This window comes from Pavona decussata, unplaced genomic scaffold, assembly GCF_977016875.1.
Source record: "Pavona decussata unplaced genomic scaffold, jaPavDecu1.1 SCAFFOLD_55, whole genome shotgun sequence".
NCBI lineage: Eukaryota > Metazoa > Cnidaria > Anthozoa > Scleractinia > Agariciidae > Pavona > Pavona decussata.
In genome coordinates, this window is record NW_028145477.1 from 699322 (window position 1) to 725375 (window position 26054).

General features: G+C 37.1%; 3 protein-coding genes and 1 long non-coding RNA gene across 7 annotated transcripts in view; 1 reads left to right on the forward strand and 3 right to left on the reverse strand.

Annotated features, from left to right (window-relative positions):
* Positions 1-48: 48 nt before the first annotated feature.
* On the reverse strand, positions 49-9170 carry LOC146480138 (U5 small nuclear ribonucleoprotein 40 kDa protein-like). Its single transcript, XM_085109996.1, has 12 exons — positions 9045-9170; positions 8824-8880; positions 7883-7955; positions 6945-7038; positions 5702-5867; positions 4685-4738; positions 4382-4450; positions 3393-3513; positions 2727-2809; positions 1812-1873; positions 1578-1681; positions 49-900 (listed from the first exon to the last, which is right to left on the reverse strand). Exons 1-12 carry the CDS (start codon positions 9153-9155, stop codon positions 848-850), a joined length of 1047 nt encoding a protein of 348 aa, XP_084966122.1. The 5' UTR covers positions 9156-9170; the 3' UTR covers positions 49-847.
* Positions 49-26054, reverse strand: part of LOC146480139 (uncharacterized) — a 110833-nt gene continuing 84827 nt past the window's right edge. The window contains exon 2 of the long non-coding RNA XR_014864782.1: positions 49-402. This is a non-coding gene — a long non-coding RNA (uncharacterized LOC146480139). The remainder of the gene's footprint in view (positions 403-26054) is intronic.
* On the forward strand, positions 9200-18836 carry LOC146480140 (uncharacterized). Of its 4 annotated transcripts, none has more exons than XR_014864778.1 (9): positions 9200-9324; positions 9404-9480; positions 10491-10631; positions 11975-12235; positions 12754-12880; positions 13706-13840; positions 15320-15560; positions 16823-18361; positions 18424-18836. XR_014864778.1 is itself a non-coding variant. In XM_085109990.1 (8 exons), exons 1-8 carry the CDS (start codon positions 9216-9218, stop codon positions 17094-17096), a joined length of 1365 nt encoding a protein of 454 aa, XP_084966116.1. In that variant the 5' UTR covers positions 9200-9215; the 3' UTR covers positions 17097-18836. The 4 variants fall into 4 exon arrangements, 2 of the variants coding, with proteins under 2 accessions (XP_084966116.1, XP_084966117.1); XR_014864777.1 differs by having other exon boundaries at positions 16823-18356; XM_085109990.1 differs by having other exon boundaries at positions 16823-18836.
* LOC146480141 (uncharacterized) lies at positions 18415-26041 on the reverse strand. The gene is made up of 7 exons (XM_085110012.1): positions 25940-26041; positions 23705-23775; positions 22730-22783; positions 22612-22663; positions 22246-22310; positions 20873-20941; positions 18415-19568 (listed from the first exon to the last, which is right to left on the reverse strand). The coding sequence occupies exons 1-7, from the start codon at positions 26016-26018 to the stop codon at positions 19488-19490; spliced, it is 471 nt and encodes a 156-aa protein (XP_084966138.1). The 5' UTR covers positions 26019-26041; the 3' UTR covers positions 18415-19487.

Sequence of the window (26054 nt, forward strand, 5' to 3'; positions counted from 1 at the left end):
GTGATTGAAATGTAGACTTTGTTGTGACGGCAACTTTTAATTAGTAACAACAACAACAATACTTTATTTCACCCCATAATTATTACAATAGAAAAAAAAATATACATATATATAATTATATACATACAACAGATGATAGGGGTGCTGGCTGCCCAAAATAACCTAAAAGTTAAAAATGCCAGGCAGCCAGCTGTAAGAAAAGATATTTAAATGTTACGGTTAGGGACACAAGAACAAACACACATAGATACACACAAAAATAAAGATAAACAGAGTTAAGTAAAGTACCAGTATATTAAGATGACTATAATTTGAGCTTACATTGCAAAACAGTATTATTTATCTTAGAATTACAAAAAGTACAGATGTCTAATAATCTTTGATAAAGTGCTGTTTCATTTTCTTTTTAAATAAAGACAAAGAAGATGATACACAAGGTGTTGAAATAAATTATGAGCAAACTCAGATACCCATCAAATTAACATGATTAAAAGTAAAGTAGCCCACTGTCTCTAGGGAGAATGCTGCAGTTATGGAACATACAATAACATGTCACATTTCCAAGTGAGATCCACTTCAAAAGTACAATGTAACTAAAACCCTAGGCAAGCAACTTGTTTCACAGTTTTGGGGATGGGAACAATGCATAGAAGTATGAAGCTTTAGTAAGTTACATGTACTTCTCCAGCCAAAAGTCACTGGTAATTCATTTCAAGTCACAAATTGCATGCAGAGATCACAAGCCAGGAAGCTGAAGCTGTACAGAAGGCATCACAAGGAAATGTAGAGGACAGTTTTGAATTCAAAATGTGGTTTCTGATCAAGACAACTGGCTTGCTGTTATTCATCAAGCTTGTAACTCTCCAAGGTAGATTTTCTTGTCACTTCCACAAGACATCACTATAAGGGCAATTAAAGTATTTCAATCAAACAATTTTTGTTTATCAATCCCTTGAGTTCATTCCCAGATAACAAGAGGGTTTGCTATACAGTTGTGGTTTTCTGAGCTATAATGTGGGATACAATGGCCACGCGAATTTTCGTGCCGGAGCTTTTTCAGGGGCAAATGTTATTATAAAAGATTTTAAAAGTTCAACTAGTTGGTAGGTTAACAAATTTTGCATTCTACCTCAATAATTATATTTGTAGGTTGTTTGGTTTAGAGCTTCAAAGAAATAAAACTTGCAAATGTTGTCTTGAAAATGTTTGTTTCTTTTTTCTGTGGCTGTATATTAAAGAAAGCACAGCCACACCTAACGGCAGTTTTATTTTATCTTGACTAACATTTAGACTTGGGAAAACAGTTTATATTAAACTGTCTATTTCCCTTTAGTCTGACACAAGCCAGTGACCTATGGCTGGCTGCATGAGCCTCGACCTCCTTTTGCAAATTGTTGTAGATTTGTATAAAGTAAATTCATTAGAAACTTTTCACCAAGGAATAGCCAGCCAAGTTAAGATTACAATTGAAAGCACTTCTGACAAAGTTGGACCTTTATAATATTAGCTGTCACAATCATCTGATCTGCCATTTAATAATAATAATAATTATTATAAAAAAATAGCTGTGTACTCACAAATTAGTTCGTTTGGATGGAAGTCAACATCATTAACTGATCCATCATGTCCTGGAAGTTTGTACAGAATTCTTCTGGAGTTTGTATCCCAAACATAGACAAACCTACAACAACAATATTGTGATTCATATTTTCAATAAAAGACTTGCATTCTGTCTGTGCACACAATATTTTTACTTTAACTAAAGACTTATCATTGATTATACTTTAAAACAACAACAAAAAAAACATTACCTATCAGCTGATCCTGATGATATCATCAGCCCATCAGGTGACCACGAACACTTGATCAAATTCTAAACCATAATGTTTATATTATTTTATTATTAAAAGTAAACAGAAAGAAGCAAGTGATATTCTCATCTAAAGTCTCTCTCTCTCTTTCTCTGCCCAGACTTGAAACTGGTAAAAACTGTGGGGGGGGGGGGGGGGGGACCCTGTGGTGGACTAATCTTCCTTCCCACCCTCCCTGCAGTGTTGCTTAATGCTACCCATACAAACTGGTCATACGAGTAACTGGAATTATTTAGTGTAACTTTACCTATCGGTAAGTACCTAAAGATTGGCCACAGCCATATTACAGCCAGTGGTTGCATAAAACTAACAACTTAAACTCACTTGGTGGAGTTTCCATGGAAGTCATTTGGCTTCATCTACAAGCTGGTAAGTGAAGCAAGCCATTGAAGAGAACTGTCTCATGGCTGCCTTCCTTAATTTACTAGGTACCCAGGTCACAAACAAGACGACTCCATCACCATAACATTATTATTGAAAAACCAACAAAGCAGGCCAGTTTGTAGGATATAATTTACCAGACAAAGACACTGTCCTGCAATTTGCAGACTGACGCAAATTGAAGGGGTGTGTGGAATAAGGCCCTAAGTGACTTTTGATATAAGGTCAAATTCTCCTTTTATTTCACAAGTGAAAACAAGAAAATTTGGAAGGAGATTCTAGCAGTTTATCAGAAGTCACTTGGGGCTTTTTTCCAGGCACTCCTTTAATTATTTGCTTTATACTGACACAACTACATGTATCGAGAGTTGAAAGAGTTTAAAAAATGTCATACTGTCGAGCCAGTGTGAGTGGAAACAGACTTACTTTGTTGACTTTTATTACTAAAAGTAATTATCGTAACCTAAGCTGTACCTTTTCAAAGTTATGCTGAGCTCCAGTGAACACTTTTAGGCATCTCTCCAGAGGGGCAAATGGACGAATGTCCCACATACGAACTAGTATGAGATTTTAAAAAAAAACACACATTGAGTGAATACAATAATGCATCTACATATGGGCTGAAATCTAATATTGAACTGATCACTTTCACTATTTTTTTAAGTAAACACTGGCTTCACTGGGAAAAATACATGTGTGAGTAAGTAGAAGCCACACACCAACTTAAAGGTTGGTGGTTGAACCCTTATTTTATTTATTTATTTATTTATTTGTTTATTATTTATTTATTTTTTTGTTCCACAAAGATTGTTCTATCCACACGCTAGGCCATAGGTATACTACATGTAAATATTAAGTGAATTACCTGTAGGTATTTTTGTAGGTGGACCTAGAAGTTCTTACTAGTCTTTAATATCCTACTCCAGGTAGCTTTTATCCATAACGTTTACGCAACTTTAATAATTGGTTGATCTTCTCTACAGTCAGCCTGACAAGCTCTGAGACCAAAAAGTAGTACTGACAGCACACTATACAATGTTCAGTAGTTTTTTGTACATGTACATGCACGTATGTTGTTGTGAGTCGTTTAGTTCTAATTATAACAAATTCTCACAAGAACTTGTTATCATTTTCACCAACCTGTGTTATCCATTGCATTGGAGAGTATAAAAGAGCCATCTGGACTGAGTCGAAGACCTGTCACAGTATCAGTGTGTCCAGACATCTTGTACAAGACGTCATTTTTTCTCAGATCCCATACCTAATCAGAGTGAAATAAAAATTGAGGCCACACTTGTCTGAATTGTTAAACCCAAATATCCTATAAAGCTTACCACAAAACAGACAAATGAAAACAACCTGAGTTTTAACACTATCCATAAATGTACCTACATGTAAACATGACTTCACAAGAGTGCTTATTAAGTTGGGTAAATTACTGTAGGGTATCTTTTTAAGCTTTAAAGAGATCAAGCTACGCATCGTAAATCAGCATAGCGTTGTTAACTGTTTTGAATGTGATTTGTGTGATTCAAATTACATCGGATATACGACGCGCCATTTGTTTCAACGCGTTGCTGATCATCGATACTCTGCCATTGGTCGCCATCTGAGAGATGCCCATGGGAACATTGGCCCACTCAATGAGAGCCAATTTAGAATGCTCAAAAAGTGTAGCACGAAATGGGATTGTCTTGTTTATGAACTGTTGTACATAAGAACAATAAGACCCAATTTAAACACCCAGAGCGACTCCATTGGAGCCAAACTCTTTGTTTGACTTTCAATTTATTCATCTCCCTCATCTCATCACTATATATGCTTGATTTCATTATTTTACTTTCATTTGATAATGATGTTCTGGAAACGTCGAAACGTCGTGCTATGTTTTACAATATTTTATTGCAGATTTTTATTGTCAAATGTTTTACCCAATCCTTACTTATATTTTCATATTCAGAAACTAATAACATTAACTCTGATTCTCGTAAGAAATAAGCAATTAAATCTAACTTCCAAGCTAACAATAATAATTGTTATTAATAATAATTATAATTAATAATAATTGGTGCATTTTTCTTCAATCATTAATAATCATAGCTAAATTCTCACTACAGTAATATGCTTACCTTTATTTCATTATCTATTCCACCAGAAAGAATTTGATCACTAGTATCATTGAATGACACTGCCGTAACCTGCAAATTACAGATCATGTAGTTTTTAATTAGTTTTTCACTAAAGTTTTCATGGCTTGCAACTGTTCACCATCTTCAGAGTACCAACTTTCATTAAGTTGACTCATACTAAATATTATTGTTCATTACAGATGACCTTGAGCACTAATTTTCCCCCACATTACCGTGTACAATCGGTAGTTACAACCTTCTGTAAGGAACAATGACTTATCAAAATAAATGAAACTGGCTTACTTGATAAATATTCTGGAATGTCTGTGCACAACCTCTTTTCCGCGTATCCCACAACTGTAATTTAACATTACAGAGGAACATGTCACATCAAATGAATGCAACCACACAACACACATGATGATAGCACCAAAGTAACTGAAACACTGAGTAGTTACTGTAGCCTCCATGACAAGACAGCCAAAGAGACTGTGTGGGTATGTTGTAGGTTAAAATGAATCCCAGGTTAAAATGATTTCAACCTAGGTTGATTTGTATTTTCATTTGTTTCAGATGTAAATTACCCAACCTTAAACAAAGGAAAATACAAATCAACCTAGGTTGAAATCATTTTAACCTGGATTCATTTTAACCTACAACAGGTACAGTAGAGGGGAGATGAACCAAGGGTGGATTGACTATGGAAGGTGGAGGCCAAAAAGTAGGACTTCAGATAGTGAGACATGATATTGAACTGGATAGTACAATGTATTTGTGAATTGTACCACTCACTTCAAATCAATGTAACACAAACTAGGGACCAACAGGGCATTAGAGTTCACGACAAAATGAATTCTTGTTATTTGAACCAAATGTGACTTGGTTTTATTCCAAAATTCAATTATCAAGTAAGTTGAAATATTATTGCAATTGTGATTCAGCATGTCACTCTGCAACTTGTTGACAAAAAGTGTTATCCGAGAAAATGAAAACCAATAATGTTTTAATGGGTGCGGTGTGAGTTGCAGTCTGTTCACTGTGAATTCTGAACTGGAGACAATTGAGATTTAATTTCAATTGACCCTTTTACCATTCTAGTCTTTTTGATGAGTCTTTATATATGCCCATTTAAGCCACATCTTAGCAGTTTAATGCCTTGTTTTCTAAGTGTCAACTGACAGGAACTGTAGCAGCAGGGAAAGAAATACGACCTGATATACTAGGCTTTTTTTGTATTGGCACATCCAGAAAAGATCACTGTGAAGATTTATATCAACTTATGATTACAACCCAGTTCAGAGTAATGCCATCAATGCCTACCTTGACTGTACAGTCGTCAGCTCCGCTAACAATGTATTGTGGACCTCTCCTTGAAGGAAAACAACTGTTTACAAATGAGCTATGGCCCTTTAATTTTTTTATTCTTGTGCCTGTTTCAAAATCCCAGATTCCTAAAGTCTTGTCTGTAGAGGCTGTAAACATATTACTGAAAAATAAACAACACACAAGGTCACAAGTTCTAAAAGTACATACATATATGAAATTAATTCAACAGGTCCATAATTACATTCTATTATAATTGTTAAGCTGCTAAGGTAGAAGGGATGGCAGACAGATGCAAGGCATTCGACTTTTGTGAAGAATATTTTCTTTCATTTCCTACCCTTGCAAACAAAGTATTTATTTAATAGTTCAATTCATGTCAAATGCCCCCAACTTTGGGTGATTTATACAATGTATTTAATATAATTTATTCTTTTCGATGTCTGTAATAAAATAAAATAACTTACTGTGTTAGATAGTCAAATTCCAAAAGGATGCTGTAGTAAAAATTTGCATCACACCTGGCATCGCAGTTTGCCGGTGTGTTTTTTTTTTTTTTTTGTTTCATTTTTGACAACTTTTGCACCACACCTGGCCTTTGCCCCTATTAAAGATTTAATGCACCAAAGAGGAAAGGGAAGGGGTCTCCAAGGATGCAGATGTAGCAGATTTCATCTGTCTTTCCATCTCCACCCTACATCCCGGAGCAGTTGAATGTCAAATTTATGACCAGCGTTGGGATCCAGTATGTAAGTACTTGAGAAGGAAAATAATAAATTATCCATTGCAACTAAATAAATTCCTGCAAAAGGGACATATAGAGCTTTTTTGGTAAAGTTTTTCTTTTTTGGCAGGATCTCGCTACTTCTTTACACGTGGACATGTTTTGAAATGAAGAAGGTTGTTCTGTGATTTTTTTTTTGCTGATGAATTAGCAAGATCCTGCAAAAAAAAAATCACCAGAAAAGTGATATATTCCCCTTCTGCAGGAATCCCTAATAAATAATATTATTATTGTAAAATGGAGGGATTTGGCCTTTTTTGCCATTAACTTTGTAAGTGGATTTCAATAAACGATTATTCCAAAAAGTACAATAAATTATAAACTCTGGCCAATCTTCTAACTTCATCTCCTAAGAATCCGCATTCTAAGGCACAGAATAACATGCATGTAACACAATACAACTACTCTACAACAGTGATAGCAAGAAACAAAATGTTATGTTCATAACATCACTACCTTCCATCTAAAGAGAAGTGAAGTTCCATGACAGCTCCAGTGTGACCTTTAAGTACCGCAAAATTATCACACTCTCCATAAACATTCCAAAGATCTGGAAAAAAATTTTGAATAAAAAATTTTGAAGACTTCAAGTGTTTAGAATCTACTAGTAGAGATTACATCTCAAAGAGATCAAATGAGTATAACAGAAAGCAGTTATCTCAAGCTATCACCACACTATTATAATATTATTCATTTAACCCTGTCAGTCCCAATATCAACATAAATATAATATGTTGTGGTTTAAAATTTTTTGGGTTCAAATTTTTTCAAACCCATTTCATTTTCATTTTCCTTTGTTCAGTATTTTTTCCCATAATCCAAGACAAAGGAAAATATAAATCAAACTTGTTTGAAAATTTTTAAACCAAAAAAAAATTTGAACCACAACACTAAATATTCTCCTTGGTGTTCTTGATACACTCCTTTTAGCGCAAGTTGGGAGAAGTTGTCGAAAGATCAAGATGTTTATTTAAAAGAAAATTGGTGACCAGTACCTTTATTCTCATTACCTGTATCTTTGATCAAAGTATTGAAATTGTAGAGAGGAATTGCACGTGGGTCACTAATGAAGCTTAAATTGTTACAGTGGCCACCCAACAAACTTTTTTTACAAGTTAGCCAATCAGGATATCTTTCTCCTTGTTCATAAAATACAAAATGATATGTTTTCAATAATTCGTTGTTGCATCACTTGCCTGTAGGACTTTGCACAGAGGCATAACCGTTAATCAAATTTGCATATCCCGATTGGCTAACTTGCAAAAAGAGATTGATGGGTGGACACGGTAAGGCGTGTCGCACTGTAAAAGTTACAGCTTTGTGAGTAAACAACTCATGTTACTTCTTATTTTAATGTGGACAATGTTCATGTGTCTTGTCCCTTTTGAACTTACAAATAAGTCTGTCAAATCCTGCTGAAGCTAATGTTTCCCCAGAAGGATGGAATCTTGCTGTGAAGATCTCTCCCTGAAAGTTTTAACAAATAACCATCAGTGAATGTTTTCCTGGGGAAGGTCAAATTTAGTGCTGTTAATCTGATTTACACAATGAACAGTGTAACAACTGGCATTTTTATTGGTGTAGCAGGAGTTGACGTTATTGAGTGCTATGACTAGCACATGTGATCAGAGTATAGAATCCAGCCAGAGTAACTGGTCAACAAAGTTTTGTAAACTGTTTTGGCGAGTAGTGGACAAACATAGGGAAAATTTTTTGCCGGAAAGTAAAACTGACTAACGAAAAATCTGACAACAACCACATTGCAAGTGAGCTCAACCAGGTGAAAAAAAATAGAACTGTTGTGATGTGAAAGGGAGAGAAATATTTGCCCAAACATGCTGCCGAAAAAAAAAAAAAAAACTGATCACAAATCGCAGTGAAGGGAATGACATGCCATAATATTTTGGGGGCAGAAATTCCTTTAAGAAAGAAGGTTAGTTTTGAAAACATAGTTTGTAAAATTCTGGTGGATTAAGCTCTGATTGAGTGGATCACAATTGCATGTGTTCAGTTGTCTAGATATTTGTCTGAAAGTTTTTCGACACGGCTCAGTCGACGTGATGCTTGCTCACGAAATATCTTGGTTGCTTGTATAAAACAAATAGATTTCATTTGGCCATGGGTATGTACTTTGATAACGTACAGAGGACGTCAAAATGTGGTAAGAACATCAGTCATGCTACTCGCCTGTGGAAGGGCATTTACTCGACAATATGCAGTATTTCCTTAGGACTCAAAGTATAACCCAGGTGAATTCTAGTTTCTTTGTTCAGGTTTGCTACAAACACGCAAATACTGTATGATCATGATGAATGAATCCTAAAACACTACAGACCTCGTGTCCACTGAGCAGCATAATAGGGGCTTCAAGACTTGATGTTCTTTGAGGAAGCTGGCAAAGTAATTATGCACGAATGTTACATCTTAAACTTGCACACTAAAAACATCACTTAGATGCAACAGACATCGATGCAACAGAACACCGCACCATGCAGGCCACGTGTATACGTCAGAACATCAAAACAAACAATGAACGCTACAAAAGTTAACACATACCGCTTGTATAGCTCCTCCCTGGTTTGACAGAGCTACTTGATGTTGTTTTGGCTTCTTCACCGGGACAAGAGCTTGGCTGTTTTCACCGACAAACTTTCGCTTTGACGCCATCTTTGAAAACTCACAAAACAGAAAATTTGCGGGCGCAGCAATGAGAGGCAAGTATGCGTTATGTACAAACACATGAAATGTCTCACTTCCTCTGAGCAACGAATCCAACATGGCGACGCATTGACAGTTTCACCTGGTTACGGGTTTATGGCGGAGGATTATATTGACGGTAAGGGGTTTGTTGTTATTTTGGAGAAGGCAATCAATAGCTGTCTTATTATGCTTTTATATCTTATTTTTTTTTTCAGCTTTTCGTGATACGGGATCTCCTCCAAAATTCGCTGAATGCTGCTCTTGTGGGAGAAGTTTCAACCCAACTGTACTTGTAGGTGTTATTGTTTATTTCTGTTGTTTATTGTTGCACTGTCAAGTGAACAGATCCACCTGCGAAATTAATTGGCTTTGATGTTATGAAAAGCAGTTAATTCAACAGATTGATTTGAATGTGACTGACGAGTTCATGTTACATGAGAATTTAAGCTTATGCGTTTAATATAAAAATTGTTTGATTAACAAGAAGATAAGGTTACTAGACAGTAACTAAGCTTACTTCTCAAAAGTAGGTCACAAAGACATATCATGGTATGGAAAGGATCTATTTTTGATTCAGGGATAAGCTTACTTTGCTATTCATATTAAAAGGTTAATTAAAGAAATATACAAATAAAAACAAACAAAAAAACCTACCAGTGGCAAATAAAACTTGGGAACAATAAATTATGCTCAAATCATTTCACCCCCACCCCTGACCCACCCCCAGACAAATGCTCCACAACATGGATAAATGAGCTGTTCAAATTAAGGAATATGCCCCATATACAGACTGGATATTAATCACCTCAAATGCCCTTAGTTATAAGCCTGGACATCACATACAAGGGTATTGGTACTTTTTTTCCATTTTCCACTAATCACTTAGTGGTAGAAGAATACAGAGTAGCTGCAGACTTGTCACTTAGAAAGGTCCATAGTTTCCTCTTTTCTAAATTAAAGTGCACCTAACCCCAAAATTTTTTTTTCGCTTAAATAAATCTTTGCACCTGTTCGAAACACATTGAGCCTGTTTGCGCCTTTTTTCAACCAAATCTTGACTTTTTATAGGCTGTAAAAGTTACGAAATCTAGCCATCATCTGTCCCATGACCGAGCTAGTAAGGGGCATGGGTCTATTCCTGAATTTACGTCACAAACTGCTTTGCATGCATTTTCACAAAGACTTAATACAATGCAAATCAGTTTGTGACGTAAATTCAGGAATAGACCTTAAGGTCAATTGGTACAGCTATTTTAATCTGTAATATTATAGCATCAATTGATGTTCTTCTTTTGTTACTAGGTGCGACATGAAAGAGTTTGTCAAGGGCAGAAAAAGAGAAAACCATTTGATTCGTCTAAGCAGAGAACAGCAGAGCTCCCGAAGGACGTTCCAAAGACATCCTCAAAATCTCAGTCTGAGTTATCATCCCGTGCAAAGAAGGTTAGGAGCATCAAATTTCATCAAACACCAGGAGCCCGTTTCTCGAAAGTCCCGGTAACTTACCGGGCCTGATAAGTGTCTTTGGTGATGAATGTTTCTAAACAGAAGTCAATTTTTGTTAGCTTTGAATACTAAATTTTAAAATCTTATAAATTATTCTATGAAAACATTGGCCAAGTACCATGTCTCTAATCAATGTGTAATCGGCGAAAAAAAACATTTATTTAAAAAATATACTTATCGGGCCCGGTAAGTTACCGGGACTTTCGAGAAACGGGCCCCTGATACCACTTAGGCTAAGAAAACAGTAGTTTTGTGGCAGGAATGAAATAAAATTTTATAATTGAAATTTAATATTTATTGTGATTAGTATTTTATTTATAATTTTTTAATTTTTTTTTAATTTATTAATTTGTAAGGGTTCATTGCATAACTGAGTGCATTTCAGATCACGTTTTGTTGTGTTAGCTCAGATTAACCAGACATTTTGCACATGGTCTTCAATTCCTTCAGAAAACATGCTCCAATGTTTTATCTGCTTCTCTGTGCTTTGTTTTATGATAGAAACAGAAATTTTGTCCAAAAATCATAAGTTTTTATATTTGCAAATGAAGCATAAAGCAATCAATATTTTTAATTAAAAACATTGGAGCAATGTTTCATGCAGGAATTGAACTTAGGCCATTTGCATTTGCATTCCTTGTCACTTATGCCAGGTGTCTGGCGAAAAAATTGAATTTGGGATCTGAAGTCCATAGTTAAAGAGCAAAAAACCTCCTTTTCCTTCCATACCTCTGCAGGCTAAGGATAATTTTTTTACCATGCTACAAGATCATATATTAATGGCTTAAGTAATGAAACAAAATGTTCTAGGACAACAAAGGAATTTAAAAGATTTAGCAAAACTGAAAATGAAATTTGAGCCTTGAAGTAAGATTTTAAAAAAATAATAAAAAAAGTGATTAAAAAGGAACTAGGATTTTTACATAAAATTAATCTGTATGTCTATCAAGAACTTATTGTGCTGAATTCCAGAAAATATCCATACCCCCACGGAAGGTTTTTGTTTTGCACCCCTCACCCCCATCCCCCCCAGAAAATTCTAGTTTAGATTCATACTTTGCTTTAAGCCCCGCCTCCCCCTTGGAATTTCCGATGACCTTCCATGGGGTGGGTATGGATTTTTTTCTAGAACTTCACATTTTGTCGGGAGCAGTTTGAATTTTATAGACAAATCTTGACTTAGCATTGATTATAGTTTTTGGCCATTTAGCCATTCAGTTATTATATCTTTAGTTTCCAAGTATATTATTAGTTAAATGGCATTTTAAATTTTTTCACAGTCAAACTGGAGACAGAAACATGAAGAATTCATTTCCAACATCAGAGCTGCTAGGAATGTAACAGTTGCTCAAAAGGCTGGAGGACCTCTTCCACCTCCTCCCCCACCAGCTGTGAACCCAGACTATGTGCAATGTCCACACTGCAGTCGGCGGTTCAATGAGCATGCAGCCGAGAGGCACATACCATTTTGTAAGGAGCAAAAGAGTCGCTTAGCTAACGCTTCATCGGCAAAATCATCAAGTCTGGCAAAGCGGCAACAGGTATTTATAATGATAAACAACTCACAGAATGCCTTTAACATTGTACAATGTAACATTTGACACTTAGTAAATGGTCCGACCAATGTGTAGATTTAGGCCATGTGGCTTTGATTCCTGTCAATTTTTTTCTTTTTTCCGCGTGTGCTCATGACCTGTTGAGAGTGCTTAAATAAATTAAATTATAGCTTGTGGATTTTATATTGTTTTAATTAATTTGGGTCATTGGATAACGCAATTCTAGAGCTTTGATTGGTTTAGAAGCCATGCATGGGGGATTTAACAATGATATTATTCCATGAGCTGGTGTTCGACACAAGATGATTGTTCAGATTTACCAATAAGTGAACAATTACAAGGTACCATCTAAACATGTCAGTCTTCAGTTGTTAGTTTAAATGTCATGTGGACACTGGCTTTTTGATGGGATTTTGGGATGATCAATTGTCCGCTTGAATGAAATTTGAATAGAAATTTGAGAACACTATTGCCAATGTTGTTGGATTTTTTTCTTTTATTAGTATAAACCACCACTTCCTGGAAAGAAAACTTCCACAGGATCAGCCACGCCAATATCATCTGCAGCAAAATCCAGGCAAGCATCTTCAAGAGTGGCATCCGAGTATTCTTCTCCTGGTCAAAATAGTGGTAAGAAAACCAGAGTTGGACTCGTAAAACTATCCCAAGTGAAGATAACATGAGTTTTAAGTATTATTGGTTCCTTAAAGGGAAAAATATTGACTTTTCAGGGAGGTAAAACTAGCAATCTTTTCTGCCAGTCTGAGGCTTTCCAAGCATTGCAAAAACTGGCGCTCCAAGACAGCTTTGTTAATTAAAACAAAATGACATATATTTTTTTAAAAGATTATTTGCCACCCCTCCTGAGCAATAGGCCGCCCTGTATTCCAAGACTTAGAATACATTAGGATACATCTTAAATTTAGGATGGCTAAATGTGATTCTCACCCCTTTTTCACATTAAGGACAGTGCTGCCTTTGCTACTGCGCATATATGACATTCTGCACAACTCAAGATGGTCAGAGAGATTCTGATTTCTTAATGCCTACTATATTTTGCGGAGTGTTTTATGACTATGCCATAAAATTTCATAGTTTGGTCTGAAATAGGGTGAAGGTTTGGAGAAGTGGGCTGTACATCCCCTGCATCCCCTGGGTCCCTCCCCTAGATCCACCAAGTGTCATTGAGAGAGACTCTTATTCTTGTTTTTGTTTTTTGTTGTTGTTGTTTTTTTTTTTGTGGTCATTTTCAACACTAAGAAGCTGGCTATCTTCACTGTGCTGGCCCTAATAGCCCTCTGTCGGCTACTAATGGCAACCCTTTTGGTCAGGTTTTTCTTTTTTCATGTACAACTGAGCGCAAAATTGTTATCATGTGCGAGTGCATAAAATTGGTGGATGGAATGGGCTCCCATGAGGATGTTTATGAATAATACTGTGTGGATTTTCATCCAGGTGGTATTCCTATGTCAGGTTATAGTAGACAGCAGCTTGCATCACCCAGTGCTAAGAGAAAACAGGTATCAAGTGTCAGCCCACAGAAGGGTTCACCCTCACAGCAGAGAAACAGAGGAATAAATGGAACTACAGGTAAACCAAAAAAACTCAAGAGGAAACCAATCCCAAAAATTCATTTTAGAAAATATCAGAATTGTATACCTGCTAACTCTCATGCATTGTGAGTGAGTCTCACGCCTGCAGACTAAAGACATCAATCTCATGCATCAAGGACAATTTCTTAGGCCCGCCTCACAAATCAACACATTAATAACAAAAATTCAATTCAATTTCCCCAAAAAAATTGCTAAATGTCGACTTTGTGTCCTAACTGTATCACAACACGCTCAAATCGGAAGTGTTCAAAGGTCGCTGGAACATCATCGGACATTTTCGGCAACGTTCAGAAGTCTTCGGAAAATTGTTTGCAATCTTCAGAAGTGGCTGCGATGTTTCCAGAAATCCAGGTCATGACGAGACGAAAAGGAACAAACAAACAACAACACAGAAATTGCTGGTCATGCTGATCAACAGCTTTCACTTGAGTGGTCACACTTTAGTTCCTTACCACAGACTCAAAAGTCTGTGGCTTCCTCTTGGCTACCTTGTAGAGCATGATAAACACTGACGCAGGAAAGTACTGTTCAGTAGCTCTCAAATGAAGCTAGTCACACTTAAGGACTTCATCCACATACTGACAAGTTAAAACCACCTTGTACAGTGTAATTAGTTCACAGCACCACAGGAATTGTACTACTCACTTTAATCCACAAACTGAGGAGTTTGAGCCACCTAGCACAGTACAATGAACAGTGCTATCATTTTGTGAAAGCACTGCTCTGGACATAGGTTTTATTTGAATGGTCTCCCCTCATTGTAGGACTCAGATGTTGGAACCACAGTAGCATATTTTTTCCGATAAAAATACAATTTTCTGGAAAGTATAGTCTGCAATTATGTTATTTATCTCTCCACGCTTATGCTCTGGAGTGATGGGCGAGACTCTCAATTTAGTGTGAAGAAGTCACTGACTTTTCAGCTGAGGAATTATAGACTGCTCATTGGCACGCTTAAGGATCTGATCTCCAGACTTAAAAGTTAGAAACAACCTTCTCGATTAGGGAGTTTATCTGCAGACTCAGAAGTCAGAAACAACCTTGTATCAATTCGAATTTCTTGTTAGTGAGAATCTGCTCTTGGCTAATCTTATCTGCTGATCCCAAGACTGGTTACCTAAAAAAAACATCAACTATTGTCAAGCTTACACAAACTCAAAAGTGACCCTGGACAATCTCACTTATGTCCAGAAATGCACCTAACCCTGATTTTGGGTACTTAATATAAGACAGACCTTTTTGTCGTTTTCATATTACTTCATGTTTGGCAGAATTATTTGTGTTTTAGTAACTCAAAAGAATTTAGGGTAGGGGACAGTTTTTGATGTCTATCATACAGTTCATGCATCTCATTTGCATGCATTTCTGGACATATCTCGACAATCTTGTGTTTTGGTTATAAAAAAATTATTGTATTTAATATCTTAATCATACTTTGTGTGTTAAACACTTGCAGGAACATTTTCAGGCCGAACAAGAAGCAAAGAAAGACTGCAGACTAATTTCTTTGATTCTGATGAGGAAGCTTCCCCTGTGGTGGAAACAAGAGAAGCCAGATATGGCCGTCGATCCAGTCAATCAAATGGTGACACTGGAGGGAGGGTGGGGTCAGGAACAAGGTACACGCGACCCACATCAGACTACTCTGACATGTCGGATAGGATGTCATCGTCATCGTCATCAGGTCGAAGAAACAGGTATGACTTGATCCTGATCTGAAGGAACTGAGTTGCTAGTACTAGAGTTACCCTGGAACCTCGATTTTACGAATGTCGATCTAACAATATTCCCGATTTAACAATCAACATTCTGTGTCCCAGCAAAAGTTATTTATAAATCTGGAGTTCGCTTACAACGATATCCCGATTTAACAATATGATTTTGCTATTCCCTTGCCATATCGTAAAATCGAGGTTCCACTGTAATAATAAAATTTATTTTGGATCAGTTGTTAACATTAATAATGGCAATTATAACTTACAACTTACAATACTGTTATGACCAATGCATGTAGCAGAACAGTTGGCTATTTACAAAGTGCAACCAAGGATTAATGTTTCTCAATCTAGAGACTATGTGAAAGAAATCCATCTAGTGAGCCAGAGAGGAGGCCATGTACCCCAGACCTCTGGATTGCAAGTTCATGTCTCTATTGTATAAACCACTCCAACACCACACCTCCCATAAGTACTATAATAAATTTATTGTGTACGCAACTTATAGTTTAGGACTAAGTCCAGTCCAAGGGTTCCAATTATTAATAGACCAGGTGGTTCATTCAGTTGGAATCCAGATCAGGTTTCTGCAGCATGACGTAAATATGGAGGGGGGGGGAGGGGTTACTACTCTTTCATTTGTGGCTTTGAAAGGCCGGAGACATGACACACTCATTTATTCTCTTTCTTTCCCACCATGTTTGCAAGCTTTAATGATCAAGTTCTTCAACTTGGCCCATTCAGTAACAACATGCACCTGCTCCAAATGACAACACACTCAATTTTATTAGAAATACAATAATTATTAATGCATGGTTGGGCCATGTCCAATTATGACCAATAATATTATTTTATGATATTGTAATTTCCAGCGTCTGTACACTGTATAATGTCTAGGACACAATATTTAACTGATAAAATTCCTACTGATCTCAAACTCTGATCTTAAACTCCACATAAATAGAGAGGCCAAGCACCACGTTTACAGCAAATGGCAGAGACGACTGGTCACATGGCTATTTTTGCCCTACATTTGCCACTCACTGTTTTCAGTTTCTCACAGAAATTGAGTAGTTTTGCATTAGCATTGAAGGCCAGAATTCTTTTGCACTGCCTAGCTATTCTCATCTACACTGTATGTACTCATTTTTTTCAAGAAAGTATAAACGAAATATCTCACGTTTGCCGCATGTGGTGCTTAATCCCTCTAATATTAATTTTAATCATTCTGTATAATTTTCCAGGCATATTGCAGTAAGAGACCCAAGCCCAACCTTATTTGATGAATTTGGACTCAACAGTCACAGCCCACCCCCCTCAACTGACCACACCCCATTCTCCACCAGAGAAAGATCACACAAGACTACGCCCCAGTTTAGTACTGGTCGGCAAAGAGAAGGAAGTGCGGGCAAGAAGCTGTCTAAATTCTGTCATGAGTGTGGAACAAAATACCCCGTGGAAAATGCAAAATTCTGCTGTGAATGTGGAATGAAGAGACTTTACATTGATCTTACATAAAGCCTTCAGTGATAAGATGAAACCACAGGCAGCGCAAGCTTGACTTTGACTCCCACTACTCTCAAGCGCACTCTTGAAATTGCATTTTTATTAGATTATTATTTGTTAAGAGCAAAGAGCCCATAGCTCTCACTTGAACCAGCACTTCAGATAAATTGAAGAGAGAATTCTCCCACCTTTGTCCCATTTTATAGTCACTCCTCCAACATCACGTCAGTGATGACAGACAAAGTGAGAAAGACAGATCTGAACACTGTGGAAATGCCAAACATGTCTTTCTAAATATAATCTAAGGTTTAAACTTAAGATGATTTTTTATTTAAAATACCTCAATTCAGAGATAACAATTATTGCTGTTTTTGACTAAATTTTCTCTTGTTTTTCAGGATGCAAATTCGAGTATGAATTTAAAATTTATCCTGTCAATGTTCTATAAATTGCACAGACTATGCAAGGTTGACAGCTCAGTGTTTGCAAATGGAATGACTGGTGGCTTTACCTGGCCAAGAATCCTTTTATAGTAGGGGGTCCATGTTTAAGATGAAAACAGTTTTGAACCACCACAAAACAATGTTGTCATAACAAACACCACCACTACCACAGCATAATATTGTAAACAGCACCACTGGAAAGGATTCACTTGGAAATTGGCTACAATTTTGCATTTCATCCACAGACTCAAATGTTAGAACCACCAGTGTATCAACACTGGAAAGCACTGCTCAGCAGTGCTGAATAGTTAGACTTGACAAATGAATATAGTTCACTCATAGAATAAAATGTTAGAACTACTTAACCACAGGACATCCTCAGGCAGAATCCTTATTGATTAGTTAATTATTAATAAACTTGAATCAAAGTTCACATTTTAACCAAGGATTAGCTTAATTTCGGTTTTGAAAAACTTTGGTCCAGGCTTAAAATCTAACACTGATCACATTTCTGTAAAAAGTTAAATTATTGACAAAAGATTGCCTCAGGGAGTAAAGGATTTAAAGCGGAGTGAAGGCTTTGTTGCTGTGTAAACTCTTTGGATTTTGAGCAAGGGACTTCATAGAGGAATTCTCCTCCCAGTAGATTTCTCATTCACCAATAAAAGCAGGGAAGTCACTAATAGCCAGCAACCAGCGAATTTCTCCATCTGAAAGAGTTCTTGTCACTGGCTGAAATGCTGAGGTTTTTCTTAGCTACATCTCTGTAAAAGTGCTTTGTACTTCTGACAACTCTGACGAGGAGGACAACATTTTATTTTTTTTTAATGTACAGTTTCCACGGCCCTATTCTCCCAGAGGAGAAAAGGAACTAAGTCAAGTAAGTCAATGTACAGTTCCAGAAAAAATCCATACCCACCCCATGGAAGTTATTTGGAAATTCCCGGGGGGAGGGGACTCTAAAAGTCAAACTTTTAGAAGCAAAGTATGAAGCTTAACTGGAATTTCCTAAGGGGATGGCGGGTGCAAATTAAGAAACCTTCCGTGGGGGAGCATGGATATTTTCTGGACCTGCACAATAGTGAACACAAGTAGTATTTCAGCTGGACAGAAGATTTAATTGTAGACATATCATGCAGGTTGAAATTTCAATTTCTAATCTTTAAGTCTGAAAAAATCAAAATTTCCACTTATCTACTATTTACCTTAAGTGTAGTAAATGTTATATATTAGGTCTTTAGTGGTAGTGAGGTGGAAGTTAATAAAGAAAGATCGAAATATTGAAATAAAAGTGCAACTTACGATCTGATTTAGCCTTACTTTTAGTCACAGTACAATTGAAGGGCTGCCTGGAAAAAAGCCCTAAGTGACTTCTGATAAAAAGCTAGACTCTCCTTCCAAATTTCATTGTATTCACTTGTGAAACAAAAGGAAAAATTTGACCTTACATCAAAAGTCACTTAGGGCCTTATTCCACGCACCCCTTCAATTTGTTAATTTTATTCCAAAAACTATGGATCACAACTAAATTTGAGACTGCATCAATTGGCTAACCATAATAAAGAACTTAATTAGAACAGCAATGAAAGTAATGTGACAAGATTATGTTGCTTGCAGTGAATTTGTACCCTAAACTTAGCTTGATGATGTGAAACCAGATACTCTTACTGACAGATTTCAAAGCCTTCAACTGTACATCACAACAATGGTCGTCACAGTAAAATCATGCCCCTAACTTGAGACAGGATTGCCTGCTCCAGAAACCAAACTTGTGAGCATTCTGACAAGTCAATTCCAAACTATGGAAACTAAATTTTATCTGTAGATTATGCACCGCCATTGCAACAGATGAATGTTCATCTTGCTAAAATTGGCCCAATTCTAAGACAGCCTGAGGTCGCTTGTCAGTCAGTCAGTCACTTGGCTGCATAAATCTCTTAATTTATAGCATTTCTTGCTGTTATCTGGAACTGCCACCCAAGCAGGGTGGTGACCTGGGGACTGTCTGTCCACTTGTTTCCCACTGCTGTGGAGTCTTGGCCTGGAACATTAAAATACAAAGAAAACATGAATATGAGTACGTGAAAACATATATTTGAACGGCAGGTGGAAAATTAAATAGAAGAAAGACACTCGTAGTTATGTAATGTACAACTTAAGCAGTTGCTAAAAGAAAGGCTGAAAAAAATTCAGGCTTGAATGGGATTCGAACTCATGATCTCTGTGATGCTGGTGCAATGCTCTACCAACTGAGCTATCAAGCCAACTGGGAGCTGGTCATTTTGTGAATTTGTAATATACCCGTGAATGATGAATATATGAATAAAAATAAAATTAACTGATTTAAAACATAATACTTGAACTGCGGGTGGAAGAAGGTCTTTCTTCTATTTAAAATACAAAGAGTTCTTTCTGAATCAATAACCTTTTCAACAAGGGTTTCAAACCTAAGTTCCCCGGGTGTTTGAGATAGCAGTAGTCTACTGGATATTATGTAGACTAAATATTTTACAATTTGTGTAAAATGGCTAATGCGATCTTTCGGTCTACCAGAGAGTCATCCAATGAATCTGCATCACAAACTCAGATGCTTTTATGAAGTGGTACTTGGCCCCAAGACACTGACTTGAAGCCTAAATCGCTCAAGGATGGTGCCAGTACTTTTGTTAATGTGCGTATATATGATAGTCTGGGCAAATCTCAAGATACTTGGGTTTCCTGTGGGTGGTGCCTACTAATACATGAATATTTTTGTGTGGTTTAAAACTATGCAGAGAAGGCAGAACTTGGCAAATGCTTTTGGTGTCCAAAAATAAAATTGGGGGTAGCCATGCATTTTTCAAGGATAAAAAAGCTTCAATTTGGAAAAAAAAAAATGCAATACATTGCTTTATACCTTACTGATTTTTAGAATAAAATTATTGTTACTTAATTATCTCTAAAATTAAAAAAAATATGTTGTTACCCCAGATTTTTTTTTGGATTTCAAAAGCCCTTGCTAAGATCTGCTTTCCCCGCATAGTCAAAAACCACACAAAAATACCTTTAGTAGTGGGCACCGACACGTCCTTAAATGCATCACAAAGATGCTTTTGTGCAATGGTACTTGGCCCCAAGGCACTGGTCAACTTGAAGCTTAAATCACTTAAGGGAACAAGCCCAAGGCAGTGGATGAATTAACCAAGCCAACTGATAATGTCATTCAGAATTAATCGAAACTCAACACGCTCTGCCAAGCATGACCTGAAGGACAAGACACTCCTGTCCCAACATCATTCAGGTCTACACGTATATGACATACACCTTTTCCTATCAAGTCAATAAAGATTAAGTAACTGTTACTACCTGTATTGATAAAGCATGAACACCAGATGCCAACTCCTCCTTTAGAATTTCCATGACCATTCTGTGTCTCTGTTGATATTTCAAACAGACAAGAGTTTATAATTACAATCCTGAATGATACCACTGACTAGAGACAGCTAGTGACACTCAATGAAAAGAATTTGTACCAAAAATTCTTAATTAGTTTGTTTGTCTAGATATAAGCCTTGTTTCAATAGAAGTGTTTTAATTTAAACTTAAGTGATATTTGTGTTTGTTCTGTTCTTATACTTTAGCAGAATGCTGGAAATAGTGACGAGGGCATCCTGTTGCAATTTGCATTGACCATGCACTCATCTTGTATCACTTAATTATATCTCTCAGTTTAGGATGCACAGTGCAGTGATATTATTGGTCAATTTTGCAGGCCCTATTTCACTGTACTGCCCCCCCCTAATATGAAACTTGTTCCTTTCCCCCATGCCTGATTAACCTCAGAGATATAATAAATATCTTACTAACCTCGTTTTCTCTGTCTGTACTGTGACTTGCGGATCCTCGTTTTTTCTCGTTGAGTTATGGTCCAAGGGCTTAATTCAACGGGAAAAAGCTTGGTCCGTAACTTACAGTACAGACCTTGAACTCCGTTAGTAAGAGGTATTTATCTGCAACTTACAAATTGATACGATTTTCATTGCAATACAAATTGCATAGAGGTAACTCTGTTGTACTTTTAATGCCCGCAAATTGATTGCACTTGGCATATTTGCATTGCAAGTTGCTGGAAAAATTCACTTGAATGTGCAACAACGCCTTTATTTTGTAGAAACTTATGACACAAATTTCATGAATTGTTGCTGGCTTTTAAAACAACATTTTTGTGACCCAATGACAACGGAAGTTAACGTTAAATCCCCCACGTTACAAATGTTTCAGATGACATTTTTCCAAAGAAAGCTTGACGGCTGACTTTTAACTGGGAGAAGAGGGTCATCATGAATTGAAGAATCGTGCAGGCAAAAAACGTGTGTGATCAGACCATCAGTTTTCCAATTTCAACACTGCCAGTGAAATATTTTATTACATTACTGGTATAATTTAAAACCACCATTGCCTGCCCAGGTTCTTTGGACAAAATTTCTCCTGACCAGTAGTATGTTAGCCCCGATGAGTCAATCGCAGACGCTCTTTTGGCTCGTCATGCAATCTTTCCTCTATTGCATGACGAGCCAATTAAGAGCATCTGCAAGGGAGGCCAGTAGTATGTCTACCTCCAAAACCAAGCCCTAACAAAATCCTTCCAAAGAAAAGAAAGAATTCTGTGTTATTCATCATCAATTTTGTTTCACATATTTTATACATTGTTTAGTATATTTTATTTACTTGTTACAGACCTTTATAAGAGGTTTATCATTAAAATTTGTTGACACGACCACCACTTTGAAGTGAGTTTCTGAACCTGTAAATATTTAGAAAATAAGCAGAAAATTACTGTCAGTACAGATCTTACAGTAGTTGCCCATCCAAGCTAAACTTGGACTTGCTGATAAGCCAAGCCTTAGAAACGTTGATTAGATAGGTCAAAGAGTCAACAAAATGTTTTCAAACTTTGTCAAGAGTTGCACGACAAATAAGCTAAATGGAAATTCTCAAACTTCTGACTTTCAAATGGGAGTAGGGGTGGGTTACGGGGTTATTTGAGGGGTGTCCTCAATGGTGACTCAAGCTGCATATATATTTTTAAAAGGTGGTTAAATTACCTTTTGGTACATTGTGCATGTAACTTTCATTGATGACATCTAAATAGGCAGGCTAGAAAATGAAGCAAACTAATTAGTTCTTAGTTCTAACTTATTTGAAAAAGTTTCAAATTCTCACCTTAAATTCCTCTGTTAGCTTTTGAGTTATCGTCTCTTGCACTGAGGTCATTACCTGATAAATAAATAAATAAACAAACCTAAGACCTGTACAACATTTGACACAACAAGTTAAGAGGGGAAGCGCTTTTACAACTTGGGAAGAGCACTTGGGATTTTCTACATGACTGTGCATAATTTAAGAGAAAGAAAACTGTTTTTTTCATTTTCATTTGGTACCAGGAGGTTTAATATCACTGTATCCCCCATGAACAAGTCCTCAAGAGAGTGAAACAAGATCTGCTCATCTAGCTGATACAACAATGACAGCTCCACTTCTTAGGGCATATCCTCAGGAAACCAGAGAATGAATTGGTCAACAGGTACACCCTTTTCCACCCTCAACATGGCAAATGTAATCCCGGTTGCCCAAAGCTGATGTTTCATATTCAGTACATTGCCAGCATAATCAGCCAGGCATACCCATCAAAACCAGAAGAGATTCGAAGCACGGTACAAGACCGGAAGGCGTGGAGAAAGTTTGTGACTGACTCAGCAGTACAGTTGGCTGGTGATGATGCTGATCCCATAGTCCTGTGGTCACCAGTTAAACCTTCCAAAGTGGCATTTACAATAAATAAAAAAAGGTAGCTTGCACAAATTAAGGTTTAACTGACACTCACAGACTACTTAAGGTCATTCATATAACAGTAAGACAACAACCAAAACTGCACCCTGAAGTGAAGGGAATAAAAGTCTGTTGGAGCATGTCCATGTGAAAATGAATAATACTTAAGTCTATAATTTGTTGGAAATGGTACAGCCTCTTCAGAGTACAGCCATAGCATCTGCATACCCATGTCCATTTATGGCTTAAAATGCAAATAGTATGGGGAAAGACTGAAATCATAGTACATAAATTAGAAAATTAGATGCATCTTGCAGGGGGACTGCATGTACTGTTCACTTTTGTTAATAACAAAGTTAATGGTCAAACCTTGAAGGAAGTTGAAAAATGTCTGAGAAAAGCTCTTCTTTCTCTCAGAGTACGCAGCGTTCTTGTCCAACCTGAGAAAGTACAAAATTAACCCTTTAACCTGCAACGTGCACTCACTGTCCACCATATACTTCTTATTGTACTAGTTAGCCAGGTATTCAATAAGTAATTTAACCTAAGGTAGTATAATTCATGGCCCTTCAGTCCTGTAATTGATGAATTTTTCAGTCTTTAAGACTAAAGAATTCATCAATTCCAGGACTGCAGGACTGAAGAGCCATGAATCGATGTACTACCTTAGGTTAAATTACTCATCGAATACCTGACTAGTTAGAACAATTTGTGGTAGCCACTTACTGTGCAACTGCAGGACTGCAGGATAATGTCCAGATCAAGGTATATTACATGTGCAGTACCCTTGTTCTTAAGTTAGTACAACTGGCGGTCGTTCTGTCCTGCAGTCAAGGGCTAATGGCTTAACCCTTTAATCCCTAAGAGTGCCATTTGGCACATAAGGCCACAACTCTGTCAATATTTGACAGATTTCCATGAATTTTTCACACCAAGATGGTCTTGTGAAGATCTACTCATTAAAAGGATAGAAACTTAACCCCCTCCCATATGTGATATGGTTGACCACCCCCATAACTTTTCAACTTTTTTTCCCTAGAAGTTGTGGGTCTTAAGACATCTCTCACATTAATGAAGATGTTGAGACCTACAAAATAAGCTATAGTTTAGGGGTATACCTAATATACACAAGGATTGGGACGTTTTTGAAGTTTTACATTTTAAGGCCATTTATCTCAAAGCCATAACTTTTCTCATTCATAATTATATCAGTTATGAAATACACTCATGAGTAGCTTTAAAATGGTATATCATACATGGACATTGAGTTTGTAGACTTGGATCTGGAGAAAATGTCGTTTTGCCTTAGGGATTAAAGGGTTAATAAAGAATGAGGTATATTACATGTGTAGCGTGCTTTTTCCTAAGTTAGTACAATTGGTGGTCCTTCAGTCCAGCAGTCACACAGTCACATCTGGAGGACTGGAGGACTGGAGGACCCGGGGAGGGGGGGGGGTACTCCCCTATATGGGCTATACGGGGACGTGCCGCTGGATAGGGTATGGTTTTTGGCCCCTCTGTCCTGAACAGGGTATATATTTTCAAGCGAGTCTGTCCCGGACCCATCCTAGACAGGGTATGGTTGCAAGACTGTCGTCCAATATTTGGCAATCGGAAATCAGAGACGTTAGTCTGCATTTATTTAAGTGAACAATGCTTCACGTCAATTGAGTTTCCACTTAAGGTTCACCGCTGTTAATGCGAAATTTTGGGATTTTTCGCCATCACTTCTAGGAAGTGTATTATTTTATCTGTTGTAATATTGGTATTTGCGTTTCAATGCTTGGAACATCACGTCCGGTAAGTGACAGTGGGCCTTGCCAATAAACACTTGTGTAACACAAGAGTTAGATGTTGTCCTCTGTCCTAAATAGGGTCTTAAAATTGAGGACATTGTCCTACACAGGGTAGGTATGTAAGGTTATTTTCGTCCTAAACAGGGTCAGGGTTTCAAACCCCCAGCTGCCCCCCTACACCCCTACACCCAAACATGGGTCAAGTGCACCCCCCCCCCCCCCCCCGGGACTGGAGGAGCAGTGTTTATGCACAGTGAAAAATTCAGTGAAATGAGCTGTTAACTAATCTCTTCAGAAAATAATTCCTGTTTTTGGCAAATGCTCCATTATAGTCCTTTTTGTTAAAAAATGCATAAATTACCATATGTCAATGCTTCGTTTCTAAAGAACGAGCATGGTGACCCCCTTTTTTATTTCAATTTTGGAGCAAACATATTTAGATTAGGACGAAATATCAAATAAATCTTATATTCCTTTTCATTTCAAGGGAACACCTTTAAGTAGAGCAATTGCAGAATACCCCTTCTCTCGCAAGGTGCATTACTCTGAGACCCGTGGTCCGTGCTACCGCGCTCAACAGTCCAGAAGTGGATGGATTAAAGAACGAGGAATGTATTAAACTAGAGTGCTACTGCGGTCCGCAGTCCCGTAGTGGATGCAAATTAGATTCTGCGGTGATAGATTTTGCAGTTTTTTAAGTTAGATATTTTGTGGGAAGGGTATTCTGCAATCTAGCCGAACTGGAGCCTAAGTTCTAACTGAAGGGAACTTGACTGCCATTAAGTCTTCAATGGAAGTGAAAAAGTACCTCTAATCATGGAGAAATCCAAAGTCCTTGAAACGGAGAAATGAAACGCATAAAAACTCTCTGCTCCCCCAGAATACATTGCAAGTAAAAGCCGAGGGAGGTGAGTACTTCATGT